We start from the raw sequence: 19,733 nt of genomic DNA on the forward strand, positions 1-19,733 counted from the left end.
CTTTTTTACTTCATTTACACCCTTTGTTTATGTCTTCTCCCTTATCTCTTCAAAGAAGAGGTAAAAGAAGGGAGAATGTTTCAATCTTTTAACTTGTGTTTGCCTTGTTTTTGATACCTCATAATAACCAAAAGGAAGTGACCAAGTACAATCGTACAAAATATCTAGTGTTTGCTAGTACATCAAAGCTAGCAAGACTGAGGTTATATTTGTTTTCCTCTTAAATTATATAAGTTGGATTATAGCGAAAGGGTAGAAGAGTAAAATATTACTTTTAGATTATAAATAAGTTAAATAAGTTAGCATTAGATAGTTTATTTCAGTTTATTTATGATTCTAAAGTGATATTTTACGCTCCTACCGTTCCACCAAATCCAACTGAAACTCTTCCTCTGCTATTGTATTTGTTGGGCCAAAATGAGGGAAAGTTCAGTCTGTGGTAATTAAGAGTCCACAGGTTTTTAGCATCAGCCACAAAATCAGGATTAGCATTTAGCATTTGTAACACCTTACAGATGTATCGTTCAATCTTGACAGCTCTATAATCTACAAATGCACTTAGGAAACACTAACTGTAAACCAGGATATACATACGACCTGAATTTGTTAACCGTTCGATTGGTTACCCGCATCATCTCAACATAGACCACCACATGAGTTAACTTTATCTGAGTTTTTATTTGGTTATATGTAAAGAGACGCAGACCAAACCATTTTACGGCCATTCATCTACATCTGCGGGTACCTCCGAAGATGCAGATGCGTCCGAAGTGGCCGTACGAGGCTGGCCGGGCGCGCCAGCGGGCAACCATCCAATCAGGCGTTAAAACACGCCCGTGGCAGAGATTTGCACACGGAGCCACGGAGAGCTGAGACCTGAGAATCGTCAGGCAGGATCATATGCATCCATACGATGTAGCATAGAGGATAAAAAAAATCGAACTCTATCTCGTTACTTCCTCTCCCCGCCGTCCTGTGCATTTTCCATTGCCCTTGATGAACCACTGCGAGTGAGCTGAGATGCCGCAGCAGTAGCTTTCTGGGCCTCAATGGCACTTTGCGAGGCACTAGCACCACCAACTTCTTGGTATGCAGGAACGCAAGTGGCAGCTAGATCAGAAGGATTTTGTGCTGCTTCAGCGGGTTCAACTTGGGAGCTCTTTTCTTTAGATACAACTGTAAAAAAAAAGATATCAATGTAAACCCAAAGGGTAGCTATGTTAAGCACATCCAGATGTCAGGGACTGTTTGGAAAACCTTGGGAAGAAACGGTACTATGCGACACTGGCTGCACAACTTGTGACGAAGCAGACGCAGCTGGGGTTCCTCTTTTACTTCTTAACTGCAACCAGAAAAAAAAGGGGAAACCTGACTATAAGGATGAAGAAAACACTACATGGAGCAAACATCCCAACACAACAAATGCACACCATACCTTCATCTCGTCGCAATACTTTACAACGGAGGATATATTTGAGTAACGACCATGAACCAGAGTGTATACCCACAGAAGGAGTTTTCTTGGAATACTTAAGTCGAGCGTCTCAACTACAGCAGCGGTTGGCGGTAGCCCTTCAATAGGAGCTTGTGATGGTGTAACCGTGTAGAGATTGATACCTGAAGGAAATGTTCCACAAGGGCTCTCCCGATAAAAGTTATAAGTGCTCTTCATTAACGTAACAGCAGTCTCCAAGTTATCTTCGGATGTTTGCTTGACCGGGATGTTTTTAATTCTGTTAAGTGTCTCAAACCAGTTCATGTCAAGCCCTTTGAATTGAGCAGGCCCATCAGGGGATGAGATAAGAAGCTCATCAGGTTGCAAGTCAACATAGAGTAGAAGCCCATTGGATAATGGTGCAGGCTGATTGGTTGCATCTGCGGATTCAGGCAGTGGAGTGATTGAGGCCAGTTTGATGAGAATACACCGGCACCATGCCAGAGAAGCATGCTTGCATATCTTAGCGAAGTTACTATTTGATAACTTCGGTGTCTTGAAACGCTTTCTTATCTTCTCGTTTAGTCCTTCTAGAACATCTAGTCGTACATCACTCTCGAGCAAATGGATGTACTGGTGGATATAGCTGCCACAAAGAAGTGCTATTTGAAAACCATGAATTTAAGAACGCTTTATGGCACTACGATTGAGTAATTTACCTGTAAAGATTGCTTTCTGATAATTCTGGACTGTTCACCTCTGGTATATTGCTTATATCAGCCCACATGTTCGCATGATCCATGAATACAGTGAACATTTTCTCAAGTAATTGCTCAACAGAAGCATCACCAGAAGCTCGACGAATCTCAGGATTATGAATTGCTGCCGTTAGAACTAGAATATACTTCCCAAGACCAACAGGAACAATATCACCTAAACACAATGCAAACTACAGAAGAGAAAGGAAAAGGAATTCTTTAATGTGCAGAAAAAGTATAGCCTCGCATAGTTAGTGTAGTTGGGAGGTACCCTCTTATCTGTTCGCAGATAAGTATAAGCCTTCTCAAGAGTCCACAGGTCCGTGTTCTTCTCCAGCAGGTTTAAATAGAGTATCATATATTTTCTAATGCACGTAATGAATTTCCGTGAACTTTCTGACAAACTGACCTCCAGATTCTTTCTGGATCCACCCACATTTGGATTTTTCCTCCTAGATGCAACAAAAATTTCCAGGTAAGCTATTAATCTTATATTATCTCCAGGCTGAAATAAATAACATCCAGAATACATATCAAACTGTTTGAACTTTAATCCACCATTGGTTATTGTACATCCAAGAATTTAGTTTTTTTCTGAGGACAGATTAACATCAAACGTACCACTATATATCAATAAAAAATTATCACATAATACAGAGAAGTTGAACTTTACCTTCCTTTTCTAACAGTGCCATCAATCTCCCACATGTTTACTGTAAAGGAAGACCGAGAAGATTTGAAACAGAACGAGAGCTCTTCCTTAGCCCGTTCCAGGTCCCCTGCTTCACCTCTTCTATAATATCCTTGCGCAAGCTTGTATCTCGCCTTGTGGAAATGCTTGAGTTCCCCTTCCACACAAGTACCAAGAGCATACAGACAATCATCATAAAGGATGTGCCACACTTTATCCAGTATATCGGACTCAAAAAACTTATTTTCCTCTTTAGTGTCTAAAGATGTTTTATCAGAAGATGACTGCAAAACCTTAGTCATTGACCCCAGCATGCTCAAGACATTTTCTTTTGTTGACTGGTTATATGTGTAGTCAGCAACAACCTATAAAGCAAACACTCAACAAAGTTAGCATAAAATAGTCTACTGAAGAACTATGTCGCAATGATACAAGACAGAAACAGTATGCTTTTTTTCCTCAAACATGCAGCAGAGCTGGGTATCATTGCTAAAAAAAAATCAAACGACAGATGGGTGGATATGATTAAGGAAAAGCTCAAAGTGTTAGACAAGTTTATATACATATGGGCCATAGGCTTAGCCTTATGTAGCCCAGCCTGCCATATCTCAGGAGGTTTCCTTGGACTATAAATCCAAGATCCTGTAGATTGAGTAATATTAGGCAAGGATAATGGAGGTTGGTTCTGTTTCTAATAGCCACCCTTGTCCTTGCCTATATATTTGTGTACATTGTTTCTCAACAATACATCTACTATATCTTGCAACCTACATTGCTTGCATGGTATCAGGTACTATGTTTTCTCCTTCCGCTGCATAAGCCACGCCCTCTCCCGGTGCTGCTTCCCCCGCGCTGATCCACCCCATTGTCGTGCTCGCTCCTCGTGTCCGGACTCCTCCGTCCGTTCACGCCCATCATGCCTGCGACTCCTCCCCCCTCCTAAGGGTGCGCCCCCTGCAGCTGCAACCGCAAAGAACCAATCTTGCCTTGTACCTCTCAAGAGAACCGTCGGCGTTGAATTTGTGTTTGAAGATCCACTTGCCAGAAACAATATTGGCAGAGTGGGGACGAAGAACCAGATTCCATGTGTGATTACCCAGTAAGGCGGAGAACTCTTCCTCCATAGCCTTCCGCCAATTAGGATCAGCGAGAACAGCGCCATAGGTCCATGGTACCGACGACAGTGTCGCTGCATGGAACAAGGCGGGCTGTCGGAAGCCCAACTTGGCTTGGGTGGTCACACGATCATGATTGAGCACCGGGGAGACCACTACCGCCCCATGGGGGAGGCGAGCTGGAGGAGATGACGCAGATGCATCCACAGGGGGAACTGGTGCAGTCCGCCGGGAGTAGATGGAGCGTCGAACCGCGGAGGTGAGACTGTCCAGCAGTGAGGTGGTTAGCAAACGGCATAGCAGGAGCAGTGGACCTGGGTGGTGTAGGGGTCCAGTCCTGCTGGGCCGTGTGCACAGGTGACAGAGAAGCACCAGAGGGTCGCTGCTGGACCGAAGATTGCCCAGGGACGGCGACAACATCGGAAGAAAAGGGCGCCTGACCCAGGGATCACAATAGAAAGACCAATTGGAGCTAAGGTTTGCAAAAATGCAATTTGTTAGGATGTGCTGCACAGTTTCTTCTTCTTGGTAACAAAGAACACAACTTTCAGGATAATCAAGTCCTCTCTTTTGTACTCTGTGTGTTGTCCAACATTTATTGTTTATAGCAAGCCATATAAAGACCTTACACTTAGCACTTGTGATTGTTACAGTATGACACTTCTGATCCTGCCTCTTAGCATCCCCCCTCCTCCCAACGCCTTAGCTCCCTCCACCTCCCTCGGCCTCACGCCGGCGCTTACTCCAAGCCCGGCGTCCACCCCCTTCCATTCCTCGGCGTCGGGAGGCTCTCCTCTTGTCTCTCTGCCTGGTGGACGGTCGAAGTCCGAGCGATGGTGTGAAGAAGGCGGGGTTGGCTCCTCCCCTGCCGTTTCCCTAGTGCAGGGGGAGAATCGGTCGTCGTACGTCATCAGGGGGTCATGGCGGGTTGGGCGGTCATGGCGCCACCGTCAGGGGGTCACCAGGGCTCCCCGAGAGGACCCACCTTCCAGTGCAGTGGACTCTTCTCGTCACGTGTGTGTCATCGAACGTTCTGGAAAGATTGATCGGGCACGTGTGTGTCATCGAACGTTCTGGAAAGATTGATCGGGCTGAGGAGGAGCTCTAGCGTGCGCTGATCGTTACCATCGTCGATCGGGAGGATTCTAGTTGCGCCACGGAGATCAGGGATGCGCTCGCATCGAGATTTGACCTTCAAGCGGATGCGCTCCAACTCTGTTGTCAAGCGCCAAACTCATTCCTCATCTTTTTCCCTTCAGTGGACTTGGCTAATTGTGTCGTCAATCATGGACAATCGCTCTTCGCCCCCCCCCCCTCCGCTTGCATGTGAAGCGGTGGTCTCGACATGTGTTTGCTTCTGGTGGAGGTGCCTTGCCTCTGCTCCTTGATGTCAAACTCTGGGAAATCCCGGCTCATCTCTGGGGGATTGAGACATCACGTGCTCTGCTCGGTGCTCATTGCCTGGTTGATGGTATGCTCCCGGGTTCCTTGGAGGACGAAGACATGTCAGCTCTCAACTTGAGGATTTGGTGCTTTTCTCTAGAATCTCTACCTAAGATTTTGGATGTTCATGTTGTTGAGTCGATGGTCAGTGATGAAGATGGGGCCTGGCTCCCACGTACATTGGTGTTCCATGTCTCAGTGAAGATTCTCAGCTCGAGTGGCGTTTCCGGGGGTGATCACCCTCCCCTTCTCCGCTAGAGCTCGGTGACAACGATCACGATCAAGACCATCGTAGACGGCGAGCACGGCGACAGGACCCCCCGATGGCATCTACATGGGTCTCGGCGCGGTTGGACCCGCGCATTCATTCGACGTCAACGTCCGGTGGACCAGTGGATGTCTCTTCTCCCCCGTCTGTCCCGGAAGTGGAGTTGGAGGCACTTGTCCCCCACCTTCAAAGTGTCTCCTCGGGGTCGATGATGGTTGGCCCTGATGTGAGCTGGGAACCAGTTGATGCCACTTCTCTCCCGATGGCTTCGGTTGAAGAGTTGGTGGTGCATGGGTCTCCAGCTTCCTAGGGTTCCACCCCGGCAATTACTGCTCCTGATATTGCCTCTTCATGTGTTGATTTGGTTCCTGCTGGCCAGCTGGATTCTGGGCTTGCTTTTCGGGTAGAGGTGGAATTGCCCCCGAGTGGGCTTTCAAGAATTATTCTGTTTCGGTTCAGTTTCAAGAGGATTCCGGTGCTTCTTGGTGGTTCACAAGTGTGTATGGGCCCCATCAGGACAGTCTCAAGCCTTCTTTCCTTTAGGAATTATGTCAGGTCAGGGATGTGTGTGAGGGGTCGTGGATCATTTGTGGTGATTTTAATCTGATCTTTAGGCTGGAGGATAAAAACAATTCCAATATCAATAGGACTTTGTTGGTAAATTTGAGAAGCCTAATCAATTCATTGGACCTGAAGGAAATCACGTTGCTTGGAAGAAAATTGACCTAGTCCAATCAGAGGGAGGATCCCACCCTTGTGAAGCTGGATCATGTGTTTTGTACTACTAGTTGGGAGGATTCTTTTCCGAACTGTTTGCTTTATAGCAATGCTTCTGAATCATCTGACAACTGTCCCTTAACTCTAAAATTCAGAAAGGATTGTATGGGAAGCGTAGATTTCACTTCGAGAGCTTCTGGCCTAAGCTCCATGGATTTTTGGATGTGGTGGCTGACTCCTGGAACCAACCAGTCCAGACCTCTTGTCCTATGGAGAGGCTTCCCTTAAAGCTTAAAAGGCCTGCTAAAAAATTGCAGTCTTGGGGACATAAGGAGGTGGGCAATGTAAGGAACCAATTAGGGCTTGCTCGGGAGGTGTTGCATAGGTTGGAAATGGTGCAGGTCAGCAGAGTTTTGCTGAGTGAAGAGCTGTGGCTTTTGAGGAAACTGAAGCAGCACTGCCTTGTCCTTGCTTCCTTGGAAAGGACAATCGCAAGATTGAGGTCCAGAGTGCAGTATCTAAATGAGGGAGATGCAAACTCAAAATTCTTCCATATGCAAGCCTGTTTTCGGAAGAAAAGGAATTTCATCTCCAAGCTGGAGGGAGAAGGAAGGGTGGTTACTAATCATGAGAACATGCAGAATATTTTGGATGGATTTTTCTCCAATCTGTTGGGTGCTGATTTCCAGAGACAATATACTCGGTGCCCCGGACTGCCCTTTCTCGGAGAAGGAAGTAAGTGACACTATTGCTGGTCTCCCATCTGACAAGGCTCCTGGGCCTGATGGGTTTCCAGGGAGGTTTTATAAAACTTGTTGGAACATCATTAAGGATGACTTGTTAGAGGCCCTGGCCGTCCCCCACCAGAGGAATACCCAAAGGCTTTGGCGTTTGAATTTTGCTTATCTCATTCTGATCCCTAAAAGGATGGATGCTTCTTCAGCTAGTGATTTCAGACCCATTAGACTTATTCACAGTGTTGCCAAGTTGACCACCAAATTGCCTGCTAATCGGTTGGGTCCTCGATTGCATGAGTTGGTTGCAGCCAATCAAAGTGCTTTTGTCAGAGGGAGGTCAATTCATGATAATTTTATGCTAGTCCAACAATCGATTAGGTCTCTTCATAACGAGAGTAGCAAGTCTATACTATACTTAAAGCATCGTTTCAACGGTCATCACGCGTCATCTTTTTACAAATAACCCCTCACAACTATTTCAAATTAATCCGTTGCACGCCTATAGATGGCCAAACGGCGGCCCAGCACGGGCCAGACGCACGCGGGCCACAACTATAGACCAGGCACGTCATGCCGACCTGCTGACTGTGCCGGGCCAGCCCGTTAGCCCATCGCCCCATTTGATTAAATCAGCGTAAAATGTTAAAAAACGGTGCAGGAGGTGGGGTTCGAACCCATGCCCTGATATAAGAAGGGCGGGAGATACTGGGTGAAGCTGTCTAACCGGTAGAACATCATGCTCAGATGTTTTTAATATTGAATATAAGTTGTATATATGTATATACGTTTTTTGTAAAATAAAAATATATATATAATCGTGTCGGGCCGGGCCAGCACTACGGGCCGAGGCTACAGCCCAAGCACGGCATGGCGTTCTTGGCTCTTGCAAGCATTAGGTCGTTTCTGAGACCACATTGGCGCAATGGACTACATGGTGTTTGAGGTTGCTGAATTGGATGGAGCAACAATGATTTGTCATACTAACAGTAAAATGAAAGGTTATTTGTTGGTTTTAAACGTTAGTAATTGCTACGAAGTAGCATAATTTATATGGAGCGCATCCAGTTTTTATTGATGCTTGACTTTAGCAATCACTCCATATTTTGATCTATCTTTTTTATAAGTTTGACTTCATGTGACTTATTTTAGAAACTTGCAAGGTTCCTATGGCGTCGCCTAGGCGACGCCTAGGCGTCCAGGCGACTCTAGTTTCTAGGCGTCGGCGTCGCCGCGCCTTGGCTGCGTATGGCGTCGCCACGGCGTCCAGTTCCGCCACGGACGCCACGGACGCGGGAGTTTTTGAGGGCCGCTGCTTCCCGCGCGTACAGACAGGGTTTTAGCCTTACTGTTTTAGGGTTTGCAGCCGCCTCTCTTCCATCCTGAGCGCCACCTCTGCTGTCTGCTCCAGTGCGCCGCGCCGCCGCTCCTCCATCTAGCGCCGCCTCTGCTCCAGTGCGCCGCGCGGCCTTTGCTCCAGTGCCGCCGCGCCGCCTGCTCCAGTGCGTCGCGCCGCTTGGCGCCTGCTCCATCTAGCGCCGCCTCTCCTCCAGTGCTTTCCTCAGGTCTTCCTCTTCCTCTGCTATTCCTCTTCCTCTGCTCTTCCTCAATTCATCTGTTGAGTGTTGCTTCTCGCCTGCTCTCCCTCTGTCCCTCATCTCCTATTTTGTATGCAGCAAGCCAGCAAGAGTGCACCACTGCAAGTCTGCAACAACACCCTGCCACCCTCATCAATCAATGGCTAGCCCATCTTCAGTCAACAATGTCAACTATGATCCAAAGACAGACAAAGCAAGGAAGGCTAGCTCAAATGATCCAGGTTGGAAGTATGGTTATTGGGCAAATTTGGCAAATAGAGATCAAGTGACATGCACCCTTTGTGACACCGTAGTTTCTGGAGGGATAAAAAGGCTAAAGCAGCATCTAGCAGGTGGCTATGGAGATACAAAGATGTGTTCAAAGACCACTACTGCAATTAGAAAGGAGATGAGGGATTACTTGGAATCCAAAAGAAGGAAAAGAGCTATTTTCCTAGATGATAATGAGCAGCAAGAGGAGGAAGAGGATGTAATGGTGGTGGATGCAGCAGCTGAACCTGTTCAAGTTCAACAAGATGAACCTATAGAATCCCAAGGCTCTAAGGTACAACCAAGTTCAGGGACTGCAGCCAAACACAGGCGTGCAACCTATCTGTACAAGGATACAACATCAATCAAGACCAAGGCAAATCAAGCAAGCAAGCAAAAGTCAATTGTGGAGATGCTTCGGAAATCACCTGAAGATGTAGTTGATGAAAGGCGTAAAGGGTGTTCTCAACCCACAATTGCATCCAAGATGAAGTCCTGAAAGGGAAATGTGCCCTTGGGCCATTTCTAAGTATTTTGGTGATTGAGTGTCAACACAAGTGCTTAAATGTGAATCAATACCCATGGATGAACAAAGTGCAAATCTAGAGCAAAGGTATGTTTCTAAGCCTTAGTACATTGGTTTTGTGTACTAATATATTTGTCTAAGTGTTAGAAACAGAAAGAAGAAGAGAAGAGAAGACTTGGCTGTGTACAGCCAAGAGGCTGTTTCGGTCTGGGGCACCGGACTGTCCGGTGGTGCACCGGACAGTGTCCGGTGCGCCAGGCTGCCTCGGCCGAAGAGGCCGCTCTCGGGAATTTGCTGACGGCGTACGGCTAAAATTCACCGGACTGTCCGGTGTGCACCGGACTGTCCGGTGAGCCAACGGTCGGCCGAGCCAACGGTCGGCCACGGAATCTGCGCGTGACACGTGGTCTGGCCAACGGTCGGAAGGAGGCACCGGACTGTCCGGTGTGCACCGGACTGTCCGGTGCGCCAGATCTGCAACGGTCAGCAACGGTCGGCTGCGCCTGTTAAGGAAAGAAATCGGGCACCGGACAGTGTCCGGTGTGCACCGGACTGTCCGGTGCGCCCGACGACAGAAGGCAAGGATGGCCTTCCAGATTTGTTCTCAACGGCTCCTAGCTGCCTTGGGGCTATAAAAGGGACCCCTAGGCGCATGGAGGAGGATACCAAGCATTCCTACAACCTTTCTAAGCACCAAGACATTGATCTAGCGCATTCGATTCATTGTGATAGCATATAGAGCTCTTGTGGAGTTGTGTACTCTTTGAGTTGTGTTGCGAGCTCTTATTGCTGCTTGTGTGCGTGTTGCTCTGATCTTTTGAAGTCTTGTGTGCGTTGCTCATTCCCTCCCTTGCTCCGTGATTCTCTGTGAACATCTTTTGTAAGGGCGAGAGGCTCCAAGCTGTGGAGATTCCTCGCAAACGGGATTGAGAAAAGAAAAGCAAGAACACCGTGGTATTCAAGTTGATCATTGGATCACTTGAGAGGAGTTGAGTGCAACTCTCGTCCGTTGGGACGCCACAACGTGGAGTAGGCAAGTTTTGTACTTGGCCGAACCACGGGATAACCACCGTGTCATCTCTGTGATTGAATTCTTGTGGTTATTGTGTTTTTGACTCCTCTCTAGCCACTTGGCATAAACTGTGCTAACGCTTAATCAAAGTTTTGTGGCTATAAGTTTAAGCTTTTACAGGATCACCTATTCACCCCCCCCTCTAGGTGCTCTCAATTGGTATCGGAGCCGTTCTCTTCAAGAAAGGGACTAGCCGCCCGAAGAGATGGATCCTAAGGGGAAGGGAATCGTGATCAACGATAAGGAGAAGGAGTCCTTCGTCAATGAGCTTAAAGATGACAAGCCAACCGACTCCGGCTCGGGTCATAGACAAAAGGAAGGGAAGAAGAAGAAGACGAGGCGCATCAAGGAGATCGTCTACTACGACGACAGTGATGAGTCTACTTCTTCCCAAAAGGACGACGACCACAACGACTACGAGCAAAGGAAACCGGTTAATTCTAACTTTTCCTTTGACTACTCTCGTATTCCGCAAAGTTCAAATTCACATTTGCTTTCCATTCCACTCGGCAAGCCCCCACACTTTGATGGGGAGGACTACGGATTTTGGAGCCACAAAATGCGTAGTCACCTATTCTCTCTCCATCCTAGTATATGGGAGATTGTAGATAGTGGAATGCACTTTAATAGTTCGGATAGTCCTATATTCATTAATGAGCAAATCCATAAGAATGCACAAGCTACTACTGTTCTTCTAGCTTCATTGTGCAGGGATGAATATAACAAAGTGAGTGGCTTGGATAACGCCAAGCAAATCTGGGATACCCTCAAGATCTCTCATGAGGGAAATGACGCTACCTTGCTCACCAAAATGGAGTTGGTGGAGGGCGAGCTTGGACGGTTCGCGATGATAAGGGGCGAGGAGCCAACTCAAACATACAACCGGCTCAAGACCCTTATCAACAAAATAAGGAGCTACGGAAGCACGCGATGGACGGACCACGATGTCGTCCGACTAATGCTAAGGTCCTTTACCGTTCTTGATCCTCATTTGGTGAATAATATTCGTGAGAATCCCAGGTACACCAAAATGTCGCCCGAAGAAGTCTTAGGAAAATTCGTCAGCGGGCGAATGATGATCAAGGAGGCAAGGTACGTGGACGACGCCTTGAATGGACCGATCAACGAACCACAACCTTTTGCTCTCAAAGCAACAAGAAGCAAGGAGGTGCTACCTAGCAAGGTGGCACAAATTGAGGCGGTCGGACTTAATGATGAAGAGATGGCTCTCATCATAAAACGTTTCAAGACGGTGCTAAAGGGTCACAAGGGGCAGCCAAGCAAGACCAAGACGAAGGGGAAGCGCTCATGCTTCAAGTGCGGTAAGATTGGTCATTTTATCGCTAACTGCCTCGATAATGATAGTGACCAGGAAAAGGGAAACAAGAGGGAAAAGAAGAAGCATTACAAGAAGGCAAAGGGCGAGGCGCATCTAGGCAAGGAGTGGGACTCGGATTGCTCCTCTTCCGACTCCGACAATGAAGGACTCGCCGCCACCGCCTTCAACAAATCAACCCTCTTCCCCAACGAGCGTCACACATGCCTTATGGCAAGGGAGAAGAAGGTATGTACTCGCAACTCTACCTATGCTTCTTCAAGTGAGGACGAATCTAGTGATGAGGATGAAGTAGATTATTCATGTTTGTTCAAGGGCTTAGATAGATCTAAGATAGACAAAATTAATGAATTAATTGATGCCTTGAATGAAAAGAATATACTTTTAGAAAAGCAAGAGGATTTGTTGTATGAAGAACATGATAAGTTTGTAGAGGCTCAAAAATCCCTTGCATTAGAAATTAAGAGGAATGAAATGCTTGCTTGTGAAGTGTCAACATGCCATGATTCTATTTCTAACTTAAAGAGCATAAACGATGATTTAAATGCTAAACTAGTAGAAGCAAATAAATCCAACTCTTGTGTTGAATATGTTGAAATTTGCACTAGGTGTAAGTGTTAGGCAATAGAATATGCCATCTGTGGATATCCTATGAAGAGAAACAGGGTTGAGGGCAATTGGCCACACCTCAATGAGAGGGGGCACCTTCTATTATATAGAGCTGGATGGCCTGCTTTACAAGGCAGGGATAATTCCCCTGATTTATCCCTGATTTACATCTGCTATATCTAGCAACTAATCCCTGATTTACATCTGCTATCTATAGCAGCTAGGATTCTATCCCTGATTTACATCTGCTATCTATAGCAGCTAGGATATCCACAGATGGCATATTCTATTGCCTAACACCCGCCCGCAGTCGCAGCGGGAGGCTCCCGGACGCAAAGACTGGATCGAAATTCTCGAAAGAGTGCTGTCGGAAGCCCTTTAGTCATGATGTCGGCGAACTGGTGAGAGGAGGGCACATGGAGAACCCGAATTTCACCAAGGGCCACCTTTTCGCGGACGAAGTGAATGTCGATCTCGATGTGCTTCGTTCGCTTGTGGTGGACGGGGTTGGCCGTCATGTAGACGGCGCTGACATTGTCGCAGAAGACAACTGTGGCAGACGGCAGCTGGATGTGTAGCTCCTGGAGTAACTGTCGAAGCCAGCAGCACTCAGCCACAACGTGAGCCACAGCCCGATACTCGACCTCGGCGCTAGAGCGGGACACCGTGGTCTGGCGCTTGGAGGACCATGAAACTAGATTGTCGCCGAGATAGACACAGAAGCCAGAGGTGGATCGTCGAGAGTCTGGGCAGCCTGCCCAGTCGGCGTCAGAGTAGGCAGTCAGCTTGGTGACAGACCCGGTGCCAATGTGAAGACCCGAGGAGAGAGTCCCCTGGACGAAGCGTAAGATGCGCTTGACCAGCGCACGGTGAGGCTCGCGCGGGGCGTGCATGAAGAGGCACACCTGCTGAACAGCATATGCCAGATCAGGACGAGTCAACGTCAGGTACTGGAGAGCCCCCGCTAAGCTCCTGTACTCTGATGCATCCTTCTCTGACAGTAGATCCCCATCGGTCGCAGATAGCTTGGCGTGAGTGTCAACAGGTGTCGATGTCGGATGACACTCAGCCATGCCTGCGCGCTGAAGAAGCTCGACCGCGTACTGTCGCTGGGAGAGGAAGAGACCATCGGAGGAGCGCGTGACAGCGATGCCGAGGAAGTGGTGGAGGGCGCCAAGATCCGTCATGGAAAACTCAGAGCTCAACCGAGTCATAATGCGTTGTAGCAGGGCCGACGACGAGGCGGTGAGGATGATGTCGTCGACGTACAACAGTAGGTAGGCGAGACTTGTCCCCTCTCGTAGAACGAAAAGAGACGTGTCGGAGATGGAGGCGACGAAGCCGAGGTGCCGGACGAAGGTGGCGAAGCGCTGGTACCATGCCCGCGGAGCCTGCTTCAGGCCATACAAGGACTTCTGCAGATGGCAGACGTGATCTGGAGCGCCAGGGTCGACGAATCCTGGCGGCTGTTGGCAGTAGACGGTCTCCTCGAGGTGGCCGTGAAGAAAGGCGTTCTTCACGTCCAGTTGATGAATGGGCCAGGCGCGGGATGCAGCGATGCTGAGTACAGACCGTATGGTAGCCGGTTTGACAACCGGGCTGAAGGTCTCGTCGTAGTCAACGCCCTCGCGCTGGGAGAAGCCACGGACAATCCAGCGAGCCTTGTGGCGAGCAAGGGACCCATCGGCATGGAACTTGTGCCGGAAGATCCACTTCCCCGTTACGACGTTGGCTCCGGGGGGCCGCGGAACAAGCTCCCAGGTGTTGTTGTCGACGAGGGCCTGATATTCATCCATCATCGCGGCACGCCAGTTGGCGTCAGCCAGCGCGCTGCGGTAGTTTGTCGGAAGCGGCGATGGTGAGGATGACGTCGTGGCCGCCAGCCCCTCATAGCAGACACGAGGAATGGCACCCGTCATGGTGCGAGTGACGCGCGGCGACGGCGGAGGCGATGAAGTCATAGGGGCTGCTGGGACAGCTGCCGGCTCGGACGTAGACGTCGTACGGGAACGACGGACGTAGACTCGTGGGAAGGGAACCACGTCGGGTCCAGGCGGGGGCACGGGACCACGCCCGCCCGGTGTCGCAGAAGGCGAGTCATGTGAGGCTGCAACGTCTGGGGGCGGTTGCTCAACATCCGAGTGGGATGGAGCAACCACGGGCGTCGAGGATGGAGTCCCACCTGCAACAACAGTAGGACAGGGCACCGAAACCATATCGTCGTCGAGGAGGAATTCTAGGGAAGCAGAGGACGAGACGTCTGAGGTGGCTGCAAAGGGAAAGGTGGTCTCGTCGAATGTGACATGGCGAGAGATGATGATGCGACGGGTTGATAGGTCGAGACAGCGGTAACCTTTGTGTGAGCTAGGATATCCTAGGAAGATGCATGCCGTGGAGCGAGGGGCGAGCTTATGTTTAGAGGTTGCTTGCATGTTGGGGTAACAGAGAGACCCAAAAACACGCAGATGGCTATAAGTTGGTGGTTGATTATGCAGACGAGTATAGGGAATTTCATGTTGAATAGAGGAGGATGGGCGCCTATTATGGAGGTAGCAGGCTGTCAGGAGTCCCTCGGCCCAATATGTGGGTGGTAGGGAAGCATGTAGAAGCATGGTGCGAATGGAATTGTTGAGTGTGCGGATGATACGTTCAGCCTTGCCATTTTGGGGAGATGTGTAGGGACAGGAGAGGCGAAGGTGAGTGCCTTGAGCAGCGAGGAATTTGATGGTGGCAGTGTTTACGAATTCAGTGCCGTTATCAGCCTGAAAGCATTTGACGGGGAGGCTGAATTGTGTTTGGGCAGAGGCAGCAAGCTCGACTAAGTGTTGGTGGACATCAGATTTTTTTCGGAGCGGAAAAACCCAACAGTAGTGAGTGTAATCATCCAAACAGACCAAGTAATATGAAAAACCAGACAGACTATTGATGGGTGAAGTCCATACATCACAGTGAACGAGTTCAAAGGGTGCATGAGTTATGGAATGCGAAGAACTAAAAGGTAGACGCGTATGCTTGCCTAGTTGACATGAGTGACATAGGGAGTGTTGTACTTTATTACAGGAAATAACATGAAGTTTATTGAGACGCTCTAAAACGGCGGGGGCGGGGTGACCGAGACGTTGATGCCAGAGAGTTGACGATGCAGCCAGGAGAGCATGAGGTGGAGCGCCAGGTGTGGAGGCAGGCATGGTGTATAGGTCCCCGTCGCAGTTACAACGGAGAATCACGCGTTCCGTCCTGAGATCCTTAATAGAGAAACCATGGGCGTCAAATTCAAAGGAACAATTGTTGTCGCGAGTGAATTGACGAACGGATAACAGGTTGCGGACTATGGATGGGGCGACAAGGATATTATTAAGAGCAAAATTTGTTGTAGGTGTAGGAAGGACGGAATGACCTCTAGACATAACAGGTATACTAGTGCCATTACCTACTGTTATTGAGGAGATGGAGGGGGGAAGGCGCTGAGTAAGCATACCATCCGAGGACGTCATGTGCGTAGAGGCGCCGGAGTCAACAACCCAGGGCGAGTTGCCCTGAAGTTGCATGTTTTGCAGGGCAGCGATGAGGCCTGCTGCATCCCAGGTGCTGGTGGAGGTGTTGGAGCTGCTGGAGGACGCCTGGAGTGGAGCGAAGGCGGTGTGGGCCTGCGGGGAAGACCCGAGAATGCCCAGGGTGCGCCCAGCCTGGGCACCAGAACCTCCCTGGCGGCGCTGTCCAGGAGGGGTGACGCGCTCTCCAGGGGCCACACGTTCGCCAGTCCAGGGATTAAAGCCCCAGGGAACACGTTTGTTGGTGCTGGTGTTGCCGGAGTTGTTGGAGAAGCTACCAGAGGTGTTGTAGAAGGGCTGGTGGCCGCCTTTTTTGGTATTAGGGCGCCGGCCGCCCTGCTGGTGCTGCTGCTGCGAACCACCAACATTAGCTAGGAGGGCAGCAGCAGCACGCGTCTTCTCGTCGTTCTGCAGCCGCAGCTCTTTGAGGAGTAGCTGATGGCGTGCGGTGGCGAGGGTGAGGGGCTGCTGTCCGGCGATGTTGTCGGCGACGCCGGAGTAGACCTCGTTAAGTCCACGCAGCAGGTTGAGGACGAGGTTGGGCTCAGATACGGGCTGCCCAACGTCGCGTAGTTCGTCGGCCTTCTCCTTCATGCGAACGCAGTAGGCGTCAATGGACAGGTCCCCCTGAGTCATCAAGTGAAACTCGTGATTCAGGAAGATGGCGCGGGGAGCTTTGTTTGCCTGGAACACCTCGCCGATGGCCTTCCAAAGGGCGCTCGCCGTCTGGGTGCTGTCGGTCATGGCGAGGTTGAGGACGGCGTCGGAGGTGGTGCTGTACATCCATCCGCGGACGCAGAAGTCAGCCTGTGCCCATGCCGCATCGGTGGGGCGCGAGGTGGAGAGGTGATGCAGCAGCCCAAATTTCCCACACGTGGCCTGAAACGTCGTCGACCACTTGGTGTAGTTGGAAGGTTTCAACTCCAGGGTCATGGGGACGTGGAGCTTGATGTTGATGGTGGCAAAGGGGCAGAGGACAGGAGCAGAATCGGCAGCATCGGAGATGGTGCTCATGGCGCAGGGAAGGGGAAGGAGAGGGCAGACGGCGCGGTCTGGTTAAGGCGGCGCGGCTGGAGGAGAGAAGGTGAGGGGGGGAGGGTTGGGAAATTAGATCGATGCCTGGGTCTCTGATACCATGAAGAGAAACACCAGCCCCCTGTTGACTCGTCCTGATCTGGCATATGCTGTTCAGCAGGTGTGCCTCTTCATGCACGCCCCGCGCGAGCCTCACCGTGCGCTGGTCAAGCGCATCTTACGCTTCGTCCAGGGGACTCTCTCCTCGGGTCTTCACATTGGCACCGGGTCTGTCACCAAGCTGACTGCCTACTCTGACGCCGACTGGGCAGGCTGCCCAGACTCTCGACGATCCACCTCTGGCTTCTGTGTCTATCTCGGCGACAATCTAGTTTCATGGTCCTCCAAGCGCCAGACCACGGTGTCCCGCTCTAGCGCCGAGGCCGAGTATCGGGCTGTGGCTCACGTTGTGGCTGAGTGCTGCTGGCTTCGACAGTTACTCCAGGAGCTACACATCCAGCTGCCGTCTGCCACAGTTGTCTTCTGCGACAATGTCAGCGCCGTCTACATGACGGCCAACCCCGTCCACCACAAGCGAACGAAGCACATCGAGATCGACATTCACTTCGTCCGCGAAAAGGTGGCCCTTGGTGAAATTCGGGTTCTCCATGTGCCCTCCTCTCACCAGTTCGCCGACATCATGACTAAAGGGCTTCCGACAGCACTCTTTCGAGAATTTCGATCCAGTCTTTGCGTCCGGGAGCCTCCCGCTGCGACTGCGGGCGGGTGTTAGGCAATAGAATATGCCATCTGTGGATATCCTAGCTGTTATAGATAGCAGATGTAAATCAGGGATAGAATCCTAGCTGCTATAGATAGCAGATGTAAATCAGGGATTAGTTGCTAGATATAGCAGATGTAAATCAGGGATAAATCAGGGGAATTATCCCTGCCTTGTAAAGCAGGCCATCCAGCTCTATATAATAGAAGGTGCCCCCTCTCATTGAGGTGTGGCCAATTGCCCTCAACCCTGTTTCTCTTCAGTAAGGATATTGATATTAATGCTTGTAGCGAACACTTAGTTTCTATTTCAAAATTGAATGATGAATTAGCTAGTCTTAATGCTCAACTTAAGACTAGCAAGAGTAATTTTGATAAACTAAAATTTGCTAGGGATGCCTACACGGTTGGTAGACACCCCTCAATTAAGGATGGGCTTGGCTTCAAGAGAGAAGTCAAGAACTTGACAAGCCATAAGGCTCCTATCTTCGCCAAGGAGAAAGGGAAGGCTCCTATGGCTAGTAGCACTAAAAAGAACCATGCTTTTTTGTATCATGATAGAAGACAAACTAGAAGTGCTTATAGGGGTTATAATGCTTATGATGATTTTGATGCTCATGTCATGGTTGCTTCTAGTTCTTCTTATGTGCATAATAGAAATATGCCTAGGAAAAATATACATCAAATGTCTAGGAGAAATGTAGTTCATAATGCTCCTAGGAAAGTAGTAAATGAACCTTCTACAATTTATTGTGCTTTAAATGCTTCTTTTGCCATTTGTAGAAAGGATAAGAAAATTGTTGCTAGGAAGTTAGGGGCAAAATGCAAGGGAGACAAAACTTGCATTTGGGTCCCTAAGGATATTTGCACTAACCTTGTAGGACCCAACAAGAGTTGGGTACCTAAGTCCCAAGCCTAAATTTGCCTTGAAGGTTTATGCATCCGGGGGTTCAAGCTGGATTATTGATAGCGGATGCACAAACCATATGACGGGGGAGAAGAAGATGTTCACCTCCTACGTCAAGAATAAGGATTCCCAAGATTCAATTATATTCGGTGATGGGAATCAAGGCAAGGTAAAAGGGTTAGGTAAAATTGCAATTTCTAATGAGCACTCAATTTCTAATGTGTTTTTAGTTGAGTCTTTGGGATATAATTTGCTATCAGTTAGTCAATTATGCAACATGGGGTATAACTGTCTATTTACAAATGTAGATGTGTCTGTCTTTAGAAGAAGTGATGGTTCACTAGCTTTTAAGGGTGTATTAGACGGCAAACTTTATTTAGTTGATTTTGCAAAAGAAGAGGCCGGTCTAGATGCATGCTTAATAGCTAAGACTAGCATGGGCTGGTTGTGGCATCGCCGCTTAGCACATGTGGGGATGAAGAACCTTCACAAGCTTCTAAAGGGAGAACACGTGATAGGTTTGACTAACGTGCAATTCGAAAAAGATAGACCTTGTGCAGCTTGTCAAGCAGGTAAACAGGTGGGAGGAGCGCATCACAGCAAGAATGTGATGACCACTTCAAGACCTCTGGAGCTGTTGCATATGGATCTCTTCGGACCCGTCGCCTATCTGAGCATAGGAGGAAGTAAGTATGGTCTGGTTATTGTTGATGACTTTTCCCGCTTCACTTGGGTGTTCTTTTTGCAGGATAAGTCTGAAACCCAAGGGACCCTCAAGCGCTTCCTCAGGAGAGCTCAAAATGAGTTTGAGCTCAAAGTGAAGAAGATAAGGAGCGACAACGGGTCCGAGTTCAAGAATCTTCAAGTGGAGGAATTCCTTGAAGAAGAAGGGATCAAGCATGAGTTCTCCGCTCCCTACACACCACAGCA

The 19,733-nt window shown here is 49.1% G+C and overlaps 1 protein-coding gene across 2 annotated transcripts in view; it reads right to left on the bottom strand.

Moving 5' to 3' along the window:
* Nucleotides 1-418: 418 nt before the first annotated feature.
* The window catches only part of LOC103643822 (calcineurin-binding protein 1), a 44,061-nt gene continuing 24,746 nt past the window's right edge, over nt 419-19,733 (bottom strand). The window contains exons 17-22 of one of the 2 annotated variants that reach the window (XM_020546868.2): nt 2,867-3,249; nt 2,465-2,645; nt 2,155-2,384; nt 1,436-2,081; nt 1,258-1,342; nt 419-1,176 (exon numbers count right to left, since the gene is read on the bottom strand). In XM_020546868.2, the coding sequence (XP_020402457.1) occupies nt 953-1,176; nt 1,258-1,342; nt 1,436-2,081; nt 2,155-2,384; nt 2,465-2,645; nt 2,867-3,249 (1,749 nt within the window). In that variant the 3' untranslated portion in view covers nt 419-952. The remainder of the gene's footprint in view (nt 1,177-1,257; nt 1,343-1,435; nt 2,082-2,154; nt 2,385-2,464; nt 2,646-2,866; nt 3,250-19,733) is intronic. The other variant, XM_023301358.2, reaches the window with a different exon arrangement.

This window comes from Zea mays, chromosome 1, assembly GCF_902167145.1.
Source record: "Zea mays cultivar B73 chromosome 1, Zm-B73-REFERENCE-NAM-5.0, whole genome shotgun sequence".
Lineage (NCBI taxonomy): Eukaryota > Viridiplantae > Streptophyta > Magnoliopsida > Poales > Poaceae > Zea > Zea mays.